Here is a 15,436-nt window from a genome sequence, read left to right on the forward strand (position 1 = left end):
AGCATCTCTCTTAATTAAATATTAGCCCTGCTATTTGATTATTGGTCCTGCTTCTTAACAGTCTACCAAGTAGACTGTTAATAATCCTGCAGGCTGCAATAATTAACAGCTTCCAAAGTGTCAAGGTCATTCCTGTTCTCTATGGAAGTAATAAGAAAATTATATAGGCAAGACACCAGTGGAACGTTTTATATTAGGATAAAGGAGTATCTGAGGAACCTACTTATCAGAAATCTCTTTTTATTCAGTAGTTTTCATTATTTTATATCAGTTGCATTTTCTCTGGCACGTTTTCCTTTTACAACAAGTGCTCATATACTGCAAACATTTGATTACAGAGCTTAAGATAAAACCATTCTTGTCAGACAAATAAACTGCATCGCCAGCTATCTTTAGCTGCATCTGTTTTCTTTAATGAAAAGTATTTTCCTGTAGAAAGGCTGCCTTAAAAATCATGACCACACTAATTATCTATGGCAAGCACATCTTCCTCAACTAACGACAGCTCGAGCATATTATCATTTGCACCAGACTTCATTCTGAAATTGAAAGACCCATAGAGCTTCGCAGACTCCTTGGAGGATGCAAACCTGCTCCTCCGGTACAGCTCCCCTTTCCACATGGACATCATCAGCAGGCTGGAGAGCACCACTCCCCCCAGGGTTAAGAGACACAGCCCGGCGATAACACAGCGGTCCAAGTGAGCCCCGATCCTAGCGCTCTCGTTCTCCAGTCTCTCCATCTCCCGGGCAGCCACAGTGTTGGGATCTACGGTCACATCTCTGGGTACCACATAGGAAATGATCACCAGCAAAATGCCACTAACCAGGAACAAAATGGCACTAATGAACCCATAGTCCACAGATTTCCCGGCCGCTGCCTCTGAGGCAGTGTCATCCTCCTCGGAGACCAGGGAAGGAGAATCGTGCACCCACTCAGGCGGCAGCTCCCTGCAGGAATGCTGCTGCAGAGGGGCATCCTGGCAGCGCCCACCTGTAGGACTGGAAGGACTTCTTACATGCTCCAGGTTTACATTTTCGTCCACATAGGTGAATGACGTCTCGAGTTCCTGGGCACAGCAGCAGGCTTTCTTCTTCCCTACATTCTCTTCCCCAGGCAAGTGCTCAGGCGGGTGGCAGGGCTGGGAGGTGCCGGGGGGTGCAGGGTGCTCCTGAGGCGAGGTGGCCGGGGGGGAGGCCTGGTGGGGCTCAGCCACAGGGCCCCTCTGCAAGGGCTTGCAATGCCTTTGGCAGTGCAGGGCCGCCATGGCAGCGGCTGCTCTGGGGTCCACCTCACCCTCCTCATGCTGTTGCTGCTGCTGCTCGTAGGGAGAGGAGGGCAGGCTCCAGCCGGCAGCAGTGCCCAGGGATGCCTGTCTGGTCTCCTCGGCCAGGTAGAGAAGCTCCATGCAAGCCATCGACCTCGTCCCGGCAAGCCCCGACTCCTGGGCTACCGCATCCTTCAGCGAACACTGCCCCTGACCCGCTGAAGCGGCTCCACGGTACCGGAGCTGCTGTATCCCAGAAATCTTCTACTCTTTCACCAGCATTTTGTTAGGGACATGGCTTGTGTCAGCTGTTAAATGATTAAACAAATCCTCTCTGACATTCATTTCTTTTTGGTCTGCAAATGAAACAGCAAAAGGGGAAAAAACAACAACAACACCACCACCAAACCCGACAACCTCGTGATAATACATTAAAAAACCAAGGGGAAGATAACGCAAATGTAATACATCAGTCTTCCTCTCAACTGTTCCAGGGGAGATGGCAAACACGATTGTTTTAACCACGCACTTAAAACTGCAATCCTCTTGCAGATCCAAAATCTATTAGGGAGTCTAATCAACCTTTGACACCAATATCCAATTAAGGCAGCAAGTCATCTACAGAGCACAGGATAACCAGAATAACTGCGCAAAATGTCAGCGAAAAGATGTCTAGTCTTTTAGAAGCAAGTAACTCCCCCAGCCCCTTCCAAATAAAGAATTTTAAACTCCAATTCACAGACTAATTAGAAAGAAAGACACAAATCCCATGCAGCTCAATAATCCGGAATCTGTATTCTCCGGTGGAAATCTGATAATCCTACGGGAAAAGCAGTGCTTTCCTATAGCAGATCTCCAGTTTGATTAAGAGCTTTCGGAATGAAATTATGCCTCAAAGACTGATGACTCCAAGACGGATATTACTTCTCATCTGCAATTAATTCGTTATTAGCCCCTTCTGTTACCCCCTTCCCCCCGAGCCCGAGCGGCCGGTGTCACCAGGACAAGCCCGCAGCCCAGTAAATGTGTTGCATGCGTAGCAAACACACGTGCGCCTGTAGCGGGCCGGCGACCGGTAACGGCCGCTGCTCACTCACGCTCTCCTCGGGACCTCCGCGGGAACCGGCCACGCCAGGAAATGCCGTCCCCGCCGGCGCGGGGGGCAGCCGGATCCACACGCGACCGTGTGACCCGAGTGGCACGGAGGTGACAGGCGCGCAGACAGGCGCGGCCACACACGCACAGCCCGGCAGGCAGGAGCACGCCTCCTCCTCCTCCTCCTCCTCCCCGCGGGGCTCTCACCTGCCCGGCCCGCCCGCCGCGCTGCCCACCCCGCACACCTACCTCCCTCCCGCCTCCGGCTGCGCCCGCCGCGCCCCGCTACCGCGCCGCAGCCAGCGCCCTGGGGCACGACACGGCCCGGCCCAGCCCAGCCCAGCCCAGCCCAGCCCAGCCCAGCCCAGCCGAGGCGAGGCGGGCAGCGCCGAGCGGGCGGACAGCGCCGGCGGCACGCTGGGAGTTGTAGTCCACGGGCGGCCCCGCCGCTGCGGCAGCGCAGGGAACCGCGCCCGCCCACGCCACCGCCCCCCGGCCCCTCCCGGCGGAGACCTGGGGGAGCCCGGCCACTGCCACCCCGGTCTCGCTGCAGGGATCCAAACGCTGCCAGTCAGCCTCCTCCGAGCCCCGGATTCCTGGCTCGGGTTTGGAGAGGAGCTTCAGCAAAGCGAGCCGTGTGAGGTTGCTCTGGTGCCTGTGTCTCGCTCCATCTTCATCCAGGCTGTTTTCCCATCCTCATGAGAGCTCACAACTTGCTCCGTGTAATGATAAAAACAGATTCTCAAATGATCGCAGCACTCCCAGAGAGTGAGACTTTAACAAACGTACTCACTGCTGCAAGACTTACAGGAAAATCTCAGCAGCTCGCTCCATGTTGGCAGTCTCCACACACTTTCTGCAGCAGGCATAAATGACCATTGAAAAAAAGACTTGCGAAAAATACATAATAAAATGAATGACCTGTTGGTATGAACCTGCACTGACTTTTCTTGCCAGTGCTTTCTCTGAAGTGATAAACTAGGATATGAAAATAAATTGTGGAGGAGGAGGAACGGAAGCTGGGTGGATAGATGGATACTGTGCTGTTGGGGAGAGAGCAGGCTCTGGGGAGGTGAAGAGCCTGGAGGGAATGATTCTTGGTGTGGAGCTGAAATGAGGATGCCCACGGGCAACAGAAGTGAGCAGTACCTGCCTGCATGGCTGTCGGGCAGGAAAGCAGCGGCACGAGACAGAAGGCAAGTTGGGAAGGAACCAAATGAGGCGGAAGAGAGAAGGACAGATTGTCTTATGAGGAGTTGTCCTGGCATCAGGGGACAAGGTGATTCTGCATAAGGACTCTTCCATTTCTGAAACACTGCATTAGAAAACAAGTTAAAGTTTTGAAGACAAATCCTTCTGAGATCCAAAAAGACCCAGCACAGGAGGTTCAAATCCTTGTGGCAGTAACTGCCATAAATGCCAAAATTGCTTGCCAGGACACAGCAATACCAGGAGATTCCTAGTACCCATCTCACAGATTGCTCAGTGCTGTGGGCTGGTTTGGACCTCTGTTCCAAAGCAGCTCCAGGCAGTGTTTCCATTAGCAGGGAGCAGTTTCAGTGCGTTGAATGGTGTATTATTCACTCTTTGAAGAAAAATTGTAAGGAGAAAATTATGGAGTAGGACAAACAGTACAGACTGTCCTTGGAGCTTTTGGTAACAATGCCCTCTTTGAAATAAATATAAAGGAGCAAATAAAACCTAATCAAAGAAACAAAAAAGCCTATGGGTAAATTGTTCAAATACTTTAAAGCAAAAGCAAAGTCAGAGGCAGACTCTCTTTAAGGCTACCGCACATTTCCATTTGGGAAGCAACAGGACAGGAACATGCAGATGTTGGCCGCTGACACCACAAGCTGCACCTGCCACATCCGATAGACAAGTCTTAATTAAGTGACTGACAGGACAAAATGTAGAGTTCAGCCCTGGCAATGCAGCCTGGAAGAAAGCAAATGCCTCTCCTGGGCCCCAGCACAACCAGCCAAGGCCTTGGGTGGGCCGTTTCTCTCAGAGAGCTGACATAAAGGCAGGAAATTGTTGTCAGTACACAACAAATGGCCATGTCATTGATCTTTCAAAACCCAGGAGCTACAGCATATATTCTTGAGCGCTTGCTAGAACCTTAGTTACTTGTTATTTAACCACGCACAAACACCTTGCTGCTCTGCCACCCACCCTTCTCCCCATTATGTGCCAGCTTGTGTTGGGCATATATATTAACTTGTTGCTAATAATTACAATTCCACAAAGTAAGGAGCAAACAGAGAGGGAACAGTGACTCTGTCAAGCCAAGTATTCGTATATACCTTCCCGGGTGATGTTGTCCCTCCTTTGTCTCCCACAGTGCACACACTCTATAGCAAAATCATTGTGTAGTCACAATCCATCATACTGACATTTCTTTTTCTTACTTTGTCTGCAAAGAGTTAATTAACAGCATTTTTGTTTAAAGAATGTAAGTGATTGTCGCTAATGCTCTGAAGTGCGGAGGTGGTGAAATGAATGCATAGCAACACACACTCTGTAAACACAAATACAGCTGGTGAAAAGATTAATCAAGCAAGGGCAGGAAGTAAGAACATTTGTCACAGAAAAAAAAATTGATTTGTAGGGCTAAAAACCAGAGTGATGGACACACAATGGGACAGGAATAAAAGACTGGAGTAGAGTGTCAGGGCTGATGAGCCTTGTTCTCTCTGCTACAGCCTGCCACATCATACAGTCCTTTCAGAGACTGAGCAGGGCTGTGCTAGTGACACAGTGACAGACAGTAGACTGATAAAGGTGTCTCAGTTGAGATTTATGGGATTAAATCTAAACCATGGTCTAGACCTGCTTGGAAGCTCTCTTCCCATTGACCCAACTATAAATGAGTATCTGAACTAGATATATACAGCTTTTCTGTTCTCAGTAAGCTATGCTCAGTATAAGACTGGAAGGAGGCTTCTGAAGATGTAAGTGCCTTCACCCCATGTAACTGTGCTTGCATTTGGAGCCTTGCTGAGGGCCTAACCAGCTCTGAAAACATCAGAGAAACCAGGTGAAACTGGAATGAGATTTCTGAATGGTCCATCCCATCAGGGACTGATGAAGGATGGGTTTAGAAATATTCTGCTTGCTCTTACCAGTCCAGGAAATTTTCCAGTGCTGGATGGGATCCTCAGTGGAGCATTCCCCCAAACATGTTTTTTTCTTTTTATTCCTTTCAGCTTAAGAACGTGTACACAGAGTCCTTCAGTGATCTTGTGTTCACAAAATCTTCAGTTCCTCACCCAACATGGTCATGGGACCTTAGGTTCCAGCAGTCTCTGTGCAAGTGTTGCAAGACTACATATCTTCTAAGATAAAGGTGCGTTCTGGCCAGCACATCTCAGAGCGTAATACATTCAGAGAAGTCTAGAGGGACTATTGCATAAACATCCCATTTCCACCCGAATAGATTGCATTGCTGAGTAAAGTAAATTGGCTAGGGAGCCAATAACAAGGGGCTGCGGTAAAATTTAAAACCTATTAAAGAAATATATGAACCTGTGTAGAAGTCCGTCAAAAATAACAAAGGTAATAGAAGTGAATGAAGAGGCAAAGCTAAGCTTTTACATAAAATGCAAAAGAAAAAAGTGATAGATTTTTTTTTGCTTATTGAATATAAGTATTCTGAGGATAGCAAGCAAATATTTGGACAACTCACTCTGGAAAGAAGTATCCAGCATTTCTGTGTGTTTAAAACACATTACTGTCACAGATCTATTGATTTGTGAAGCAAAAGTAGATAGAAAAGCAATTTAGTTCTACTTTGGTTGCTTCACTAATGCCCATCCATTGTGCATTAATAAAAGGCACAATAAGTAAATAAATTTACAGAGAGATGAAGAAACACAAGATGTGTGATATGACGTACCAGAATTGTCGAGTGGAGATTAAATCCTTGCTAAAGTCTTCCGCTTCCCATGTCTGAGTATGTGAAATCATTTAACAAGCCCTCAGGCTGAGGTCTGCTCCCTGTTGTGGCACCCGTGGAGCCTCTGCTGGCCTCAGGGGCACTGGGAGAAGAAGGGCCAGGTCTGGGTGTCATGGAGCTGCTGTCTCCCACCTACTCTGCCCACACCAGTGACTCGAGCTGGAGATCTGACTGACCCTGACCAGCCCAGGCTTTGTGTTCATCCTGACCAGCCTCCCTGCTTTCCTCTTTCAGCGGCTCATACTCAGCCATTTTTCCTCCTGAATGCTTGGGTGACTGACCACCTCCATCTCAACACCCCTACCTTTGACTATACTTTTATTTTTCTAGCATCCCACTGACTTTCTCACAGCTCTTTCTCAGCAGTCTGGGCTCAGATTGCACAGTGGAACATACTCGAGCTGGCCCTGCTGTTTCCGAAGCAAATTGGCTGCTATTGCCAGGCACCTGGACATCACTGTAAGTGTCTAAGCTGTGGGACACTGGGGTGGTGGAGATGACGCCTACCTCCTTGCATGCCTCCATAAATCTGAGCACTGAGCTGTGTGGCATCCTTGAAGGAGCCATAGAAGAGCCCAAACACCTCCTCCCTGCCATATGCTCAGGGCCACCATGCTTTCCCACAGATATCTGCCCCCTGATGGGGAAATACTGACACTGTGCTGTCTGTCGCACCTGAGAGAACCAAGGCCTCTGTTCGTTTCCTACCATGGCCACGTCTGAGACATTAAGGACATGTTTCTCCCTGGGTCACCCCACAGACTGGAGGCTGCGACCCTGAGTGCTCTGTGGCTACTGAGTGCCAGATGTCATGGACATGACTGATTCCTGTCACTGCCTTTTCCAGGAGCTTTCTTGGATGGTTATTCTTATCACCTTCCTGTGCACTTACATGGAAAGACAGTGATTCACCTCCAGTAGTCACACATCAGATCTGGGAGTGGTAGTCCACCAGATGTCCAGCACAGATTGAAAATTACTGATTATGGGATGGAGGAATGTAAAGGAAAAGTGAGATAATAGACTACCCTGCAGGGAAGCCAATCTGAAAATCAGAGGCTGCTTATGAGAGAAATAAAGAAAACACCAAAGGAGGTTTTAAGCAATGGATTTAAAGGACAGAAGATAGTGCAGAAAAAAGGGGGAGTGTGGCATAATATGAGGAAATAATAGCTTGTCCCATAAAGTAGTGATTTTTCTTTATGCTGGATCTGGAAACAAAAATTACTCATGGCTGTTGCAGTACACATAAAACTATGGGTGACAGAAGAAAGTGAAGGCTGCAGTTTCTGACAAGACAAAGACACACATATTCAGTAAAATATATATTGCTGGTGACAGAATGAGGTTTTATAGAAATTATTAGAAATAGTAGATCGAGATTCCATGTTATCAGCAAAGTGTTGAAGAGTATCTTCAACAAAAACAACAAAGATGTGTTCACATTATAGAGGTAACACTGATAATTTATGGGATGAGCCTGTATTAAAAAGACAAAATATAAAGAAAATAATAAAACTGCCTTCACTTGGTAGTGCTTCATATCTGCATGATGAAAAAGCTGAAATCATTATTCCCATTTTAAAGGCGAAGATGCTTAAACATGTGGAGCTTGTGTGATTTGTTGCAAGCCAGACGTTAGCACCAAAATCAAGGCACCAAAATTAAGATGAAAGAATAGTGGCTTGAGCCTTGTTCCTCATGTCACCCCTTTTAGCCAACTGAAATGGGCAAGTCGTGACTTATGAGAGAACTAAATTCTTTGTATGCAACTGGGGTAGAGCCATTGACATGAGGGAAGAGCAGCCAGAACAGCCCAGATTGAAGAGGGCACAAGGCAGAGCTTTCATCCCCTTTCTCTTTCTCTCTCCCCCAGCCTCTTAAGCTGAATATCATGCTGAATTTATGTGTGGAGCCAAGCCTTGCCCATATGTCTAGTCCTGGCCTCATTCGATAGCTATAGCATTTTTGTAATCAACTTTAAACAGATCAGGATTTCTCACTGTCCTTCCCCATCTCCTAGTCATAGAATCATAGAATAGGATGGTTTGGGTTGGAAGGGACCTTTAAAGGTCATCTAGTCCAACCCCCCTGCAAGGAGCAGGGACATCTCCAACCAGATCAGGTTGCTCAGAGCCCCGTCCAACCTGGCCTTGAATGTTTCCAGGGGGGCATCCACCACCTCTCTGGGCAACCTCTTCTAGTGCTTCATCATCTTCAGTGAAAAAAATTTCTTCCTTATGTCAAGTCTGAATCTACCTCTTTCTATTTTAAAACCATTACCCCTTGTCCTATCTCAACAGGCCCTGCTGAAGAGTTTCTCCCCATCTTTCCTGTAGGCCCCCTTTAGGTATGGGAAGGCTGCTATAATGTCCCCCCAGAGCCTTCTTTTCTCCAGGTTGAACAGCCCCAATTCTTTCAGCCTGTCCTCACAGGAGAGGTGCTCCAGCCCTCTGGTCATCTTCGTGACTCTCCTCTGGACTCACTCCAAGAAGTCCACGTCCTTCTATAAATTTATTTGTAAAATGTTTTCTGCAAGCAATGGAAGAAAACTGGTGGGATACAATGTCCTAAAGCTAAGGTAGATGAACAGAAGGGCAAATGTAAGACTAGTTACAGTAATACAGGCCCTGAAGGATCTTGCACCCTTTTCCAAAGGCAACATTTCTTGTTCAAATATTGAAAATCAGTTTGAACAAAGTACTAGAAAATAAACTGCAAGAAGCAATCCTTCACAAGGCCACATAAACGATCTAGAATATCTATCTAGGCATTTTTCTCTCTGAAATCCAATGCTAAGATTTGGTCTTGTTTGCTTTCCAAGGGGTTTGATGAGAGTGAAACTAGAAGGAAAAATATTTCATCTTTTTTAACAGTCAAACCTTTAAAGTCCAGCCTACCCCTGAATTTTGAGAATGCAACTTGTGGTTTTTAAACAAGACCTCTATTTGTATCAGTGGCACGCATTGCAGACCAAACACCCACAGAGCAATAAACATTTAATTCATCCGATACGGTTAAGGCTGTTAACATTTTTTTTCTTGTCACATAGCCACTGTTGATATTCCTAAGGACTGTCTGTTTGCTGTCCTCCTTTGATAGACTTGGAGGAGGGAGTAACACCTTTCCTGAAGACTGAGCTTAATGGCGGTATCTGGAATCAATAGATGAAAATAACACCTAGCCTGATGGTTTTGTTTTTCTTTAGTTAGGAGACATGGAAGGAAATATGACATCATCCTCTATGTTAAACTGGCTCTCCTATAGCTTTTAATTGCAGTCTGTGTTGAAGCTGTATATTCAAATAGGGATAGCACACTGCATTGACTCTTTCACAAACAGAGATCTAGGAGAGTCACATGCTGCTAAAGAAAATGTTTTATGGTTTTCTGCTCTTGACACACCAGAGTCCTTTTTGTCTGGTTACTATGTTATGCATGCAACAGAACTACAATGATAGTAAAATCTGCAACATGCAGACAGGACTGTGGGCACAGCATGAAAAGAAGCAGTCGCTTACTTGAGCAGTAAAGAACTCATAAAACATTATTTACAGAGAATCAGTATTTGTTTGTAATAACTACACGTGTGTGTTTATCTATCCACTCAAAAAAGCAAAGAGGTCTCTATCCCACTGTTGGTGAAAAGCAGAAAGCAGGACCACAGAGGTCTTAGTTTACATTGACTAATTACCAACAGCTCCTCTGGCAACATCTGGGGAGCCACCAAAGATAGGTTGGGTTTTGCAGAAAGGTTGGCTTTCACCTTGAGAAAGAGAAGGTGATTTTAACTTGTGGCAAAGACCATGTTCCTGGGCAAGCAATTCTCCGTTGCAGACAGTAGACCTCCATTACAGCCCTGAATTGTGATGGGAATTTCGGTGTAAGAGACACTGACATGTAGCAGGCTATTTGGTGAGAAACGCCTTAGCGTGAGGCCTCCTTGAGTGCAATCAAAACAGGAGTGCTGGTGGGGAGGATGGCAGGACACCTGCCTTGCCCAGGAGAGGACTGCAGTGATCCAAGCACCCACAGGGGAGTCCCTGAGTTGGAGGAGACAGGGCATCATGTGGTGAGGCTGAGCGGGAAGCTTACTGGTGTCAAGAGATCCCTGCAGATAGGTAGCTTCTCCTGGATGAGGGGCATCTTGAGGTGGGTGAACAAGGGAGGGGGATTTACTCTTACTGAGTGCTAGAAGTATTACTGTTTTGTAATGTAATATACTGTTTTCCATGAATAAAGATTTATTTGCCTGCACGTTTTCTCAAAGTCCTCATGAGTGAGGAGAACAGACCTAGTGAGGGCATGTGGCTTTCTGGCACTTCTTAGGGGGGGATTTAAGCTTGGCTTAATCATTTGCCTCAAGAAATGTGAAATACGTGGATGTTACTGGTTTCTGCTCTCATTAACCACCTGGCTGAGGATTATATGTAGACAATATATTAAGGTAATATGAATTTTTGGGGTTTTCTTACTACTGAGGCATTCATCTGTGTATACACACACTCACACATATGTAAATGTACAAAACATATGTACACACAAATAATTATATAGAGATTTTTATGGAAAGTGGGAGGTCTGGAGATGAATCTCCACTCCTTTTACTCCAAATAACACACTCTCTCCCCCGCACAGTACTACACATAAAACGAACCATGGAGAGCTATTTTCCCCAGCAGACGGAAATGCTGTATTTTGAGGTGGGTAGATGCATTTCAAAGCCAGAAATCTGTATGAAAAACATTTGTACAGTGCCATCTGGATAAGTTTTTAATTAATGTGGAAAATAAGAAATGAACGGAGAGACCAACAGTTTCTTCATGTTCAAAGACATAATCTTGCAGAGAAAAAGTACCCACGGTTATACTTCCAATGGATTAATAAAGAGCATCTACCTTGGATTTATAAAAATAAAATCACACTGAGAAAGGAATATTTAAAATGTTTATGTTTAGTTTAATTGATTAATTATTTTAGAACAATTCTGTTTTCTTTAAGCAGAAATAGCATCAGAAGGTAATAAAACATGTTATTACACTGGAGACTGGATTTTCTGCCTGTCTTGTGAAGGGTTAAAACAAAAAATGGGTGAGGATTATTTGAATTGCATTGCTTTGCAGTCTTGGAGAAATATTGTCACTTTTAAACTACTGATTGGCTTCTTCATCTTGTTTTCTTGCCGTTTTTTTTTTTAAATGAGGAGTGTTTACTTTCCTATCTTTAGATGACAGGAGAAATCAAAGGATACTTGTGACCATGAAAGATTTTATTCAGTTTATCTCAGAATAGATATATCCTTCTATATCCATATATATCCACATATCATTCCTGTCTGCTGAAACTTGTATCACGAGTTTCAGTTTGAGAATGTGTTTTACATGCTGGCATAAAGTCCTGTGGTTTTGTCATTGCTGCAAATCTATCTTGTCCTTTTCCTTCCTCACATAGATTATGTAACACTTTTATTAATCTTTTGATAGATGTTGAGATTTTGGAATAAAAAGACGGCTCACAGTTAAACAGAAATGCTACAATTTTTATGCTGGAGGAGAAACAAGCAAAGAGTAACTCTACAAGTGTGAAACCAAAGGCGGAGGGAACATATGTCTCCCACCAGGAACAGGAGCTAACTGATTCAATGCAAGTAAAGGATGCTAACATTACTGCAGGAGGCAACATCTGGGCTTAGACTGAATCACTCCACAAATTGGCCAGAAGGTCCAATTGGCAGGGGGAGAAAACATTATGACTCTGATATTTAAGTTCTTATGAAGTTATTTCTTTACTCTGCCCTAACACCATGTTGTAGTTCAGCCCCGATCGGGACCAGTCTATGCAGTCTCTCTCTCACTCCCCCCACCCTCCAGTGGGACAGAAGGGAGAATTGGCAAACAAATAAAAAAACCCAGCAAAAAACACGTGGGTTGAGACTGAACAAAAAGTAAATTTAACAGCAATAACAGAAGAAAACAAAACAGTGATGGATACAAATACAGTATAATGGCTTACAACAAATCTCCACACCTAGTTTCTTCCAAGTAGCAGGAGGCTCCCCTCAGCACCCTCCTCACTTATATACTGAGCATGATGTCAGATGGGATGGAACAGCCCTTTGGCTAATTTGGGTAAATTAACCCCAGCTGTTAGCTAATTAGTTAATTATCCCAGCTGGGTGCCCCAGCCACAGGGGCTACCAGCTCCAGTTCTCCACCCAGCTCAGGTGAATATTAACTCTATCATAGCCAGAATAAGGACACACCATTAGTGAAATAACTTAATAAATGCAACACAAAATCATGGAATTGTTTGTATTGGAAGGGACCTTAATGATCATCTGGTTCCAAGCCCCCTGCCATTGGCAGGGACACCTTCCACTAGACCAGGTCGCTCAAAGCCTCATCCAACCTGGCCTTGAACACTTCCAGGGATGTGGCATCCACAGCTTCTCTGGGCAGCCTGTTCCAGAGCCTCACCAACCTTACAGTAAAGAATTTATTCTTTATGTCTAATCTAAGTTTACCCTCTTCTAGTTTAAAGTAATTACCTCTTGTCCTATTGCTAAATGCCCTTTTTGAAAGTGCCTCCCCTATTTTCTTGTAGGCCCTCTTTAGGTACTTTAGGACTGTTCAGTCCTCAGGGACCTCCTTGTTCCACAGAGCATAGAGGCAGCTAGTAAGGACAGTGACCAGTGCTCTCACAAAGTCGCATGCAACAACAAATTTGCATTATTTGCTATTACAACAAAAATTAGCACCTTAATTTTATGTGTGGATGTAGAGATGTAATTCTGTAGATGTGGCCATTCAGCAATGGAGGCTGCCAGTTAAGCAAGGTGTCAAAACATAGATATAGCAGCCAGCAAATGTAAAATCTCAATCTACTTACGTGTTTAAGGTGCTTTTTGAATATGGGCCTAGAAATTCAATTTCATAAGAAACATATTTTCTTATACTAAATTAAATTTATGTAATGATAATTTTTCTTTAGCTTTTGATTTTTTCCTACAACCAAAATTTAAAACTGCTGCTTTTAATTATGAATACGTACTATGATGTGCCAGTATCACATAAAACTAACTTACCTCCTAGGCCATGCAGAAGCTTGTTCTGAAACTTTCTATAAATATGGACAAATGGCAATGTAATCAAGATATACTGAAAACATGCCAGCGTCTTGCAGCTTGTTTTGGGCAAGAATACTTAAGAAAATGTAGAAAACTATTCTTACAATGGATGAATTACAAATGTAGTTTGTTATAGATAATGTTACATCATAAATATTGCTGTTCATTTTAAGCTGGCATACGTTTTCATGCAGGTATTGCAAGGATGATATATGCCTTTCTAGAATGCAAACACTTCATTTTCGGCTAGTCTGGAGGTAATGCCAAATGGCTGCTCATTCCAGTACCTGCTGTTTGTAACTTGGGCTGCAGCAAAAGAGCAGCTTGATTTAACTTCTGTCTCCAGGGTGCATTCTGACAGCAGTTACTGGAGAAAATAGCCTTACTTTCAGCTGCTGAATTTAACTTTACAAATAACACTTAATAACTAGAAAGTAGAGGTAGCCAAGCGGACACATCATTCTCCCCTACCAGTCTACTCTGTGTAATGCCTATCCATTCTTCTTTTGAGAATAAATTCATTTGCTATTGTGGAAAAATGCTGCTAAGTAAAGCTGATTTTGAGGCCATGAGGTTATTAGAATATTGTTTGACGACATATTGCTGTTGTGCTCATCTTATAAATTGCAGGAATTGATTTCTAAAACTGCAAGCTGGAAAAAACTTCAATATGAAATTAAGCCACTGTCCTTGAATTGTTCATTTTAGACCTGCTTCTTTAGGTATTGTCTGTCACAATTCAAGATTTCAAGGTTTTGGAGGAATAATTGGGAGTTCAGAAAATAACTTTCTGTAGAAACTTTCGGGAAGGATAATATATTTATAAAGATGACACGCTATGATTCTTACAAGCCTCTTGGACACTTCAAAGGTTATTTTACATTGATTTTTATGATGTTTTATGATATGTAAAAATATTTTTTTTTTCTCTCAAGAAGGTATACCTGTCTTTTGATGTTGTTAAGGAGAATACATTTTGTAAGGGAGGGAAATAGTAACTGTTCTCCAGTTACAGTTCCACTGGAGAACTATAACCAGGTTTTTATCCTTCATAGAGAGACATGCTGAAAATAAAATGGAATAATACTATGCAGAGCAGAAGAAAGAGAACAGTAATACAGAGATGCAGACTTAAAATAACTTTACAGTGATGTTTAAATAACTTTTAAGATTATGTTAAGGGAAAGGACAGAATGAATCATTCAGGTATCTAAATACAGAACTCCAGTGCTGTTTTAGATACTGAATAGCAGATATGACAGCCAAATCCCAACGTCCAGAACAATAGCCAGGTGTAAAACCCTAAAGCTTCTAAACTGGTAGTAGACATCATCGATGTTCAGGCAACTGTATCTCACCCAGAGAGTCTGTCTGGATTTGATAAAAATATTCCAGTTTCAGTTTAGCGAACAGCTTCAAGTAGCTAAAGGATCACATTCATACTGGAGATCTCTTTTGCTAAAGGTAAAACCAAGTTCTTGTAATCATGTGTCAAAATAATTATTGTTGCCTGAATAGCTGGAGGAAAATTGGAGGCTGCAAAACCAAAATATTAATTTAACCAGTGATGCAGGAGACTGAGACATACCTGGGGCCTCGACAGCATCGCCTGCCATTGTGACTGAGTGCCTGAACATACTCATACCCTCCTTGCAGAGCAAATATCTTTTTTCATTGAAGAATCATAAATTATTTCCTTGATAAGAGAGGGACAAAACAAAACTTGTGTTCAGAAATTATTGTTTTATACAATTGATGGACTGATGTAGTAAAAGACCAAAGCATACCTAAAAGAGGGGAATTAATCTAGCTAGAGGTTTAAATAGCTACCAAAAGTTCTATTGCTGCTATTTTGTCTGGATAAAGCATTTCTTTATTGTGCTTTTAAAACCTTGCCAAGGGCAATTACAGCACTAACTGGGCATCCTGCAGCATGGATTTTAAAATGGGAATAAGTAAACACTACCTTATTTGATGGAGCAAGGTGATTT

At 43.8% G+C, this 15,436-nt stretch overlaps 1 protein-coding gene across 2 annotated transcripts; it reads right to left on the reverse strand.

Moving 5' to 3' along the window:
* Positions 1 to 223: 223 nt before the first annotated feature.
* On the reverse strand, positions 224 to 2,718 carry TMEM74 (transmembrane protein 74). Of its 2 annotated transcripts, none has more exons than XM_086742561.1 (2): positions 2,612 to 2,718; positions 224 to 1,623 (listed from the first exon to the last, which is right to left on the reverse strand). In XM_086742561.1, the coding sequence occupies exon 2, from the start codon at positions 1,415 to 1,417 to the stop codon at positions 464 to 466; it is 954 nt and encodes a 317-aa protein (XP_086598687.1). In that variant the 5' UTR covers positions 1,418 to 1,623; positions 2,612 to 2,718; the 3' UTR covers positions 224 to 463. The 2 variants fall into 2 exon arrangements, with proteins under 2 accessions (XP_086598687.1, XP_086598688.1); XM_086742562.1 differs by lacking the exon at positions 2,612 to 2,718 and adding an exon at positions 2,365 to 2,456 and having other exon boundaries at positions 224 to 1,575.
* Between the last annotated feature and the right edge of the window lie 12,718 nt (positions 2,719 to 15,436).

Source organism: Chlamydotis macqueenii, chromosome 2, assembly GCF_036417535.1.
Source record: "Chlamydotis macqueenii isolate bChlMac1 chromosome 2, bChlMac1.mat, whole genome shotgun sequence".
Taxonomy (NCBI): Eukaryota; Metazoa; Chordata; class Aves; order Otidiformes; family Otididae; genus Chlamydotis; species Chlamydotis macqueenii.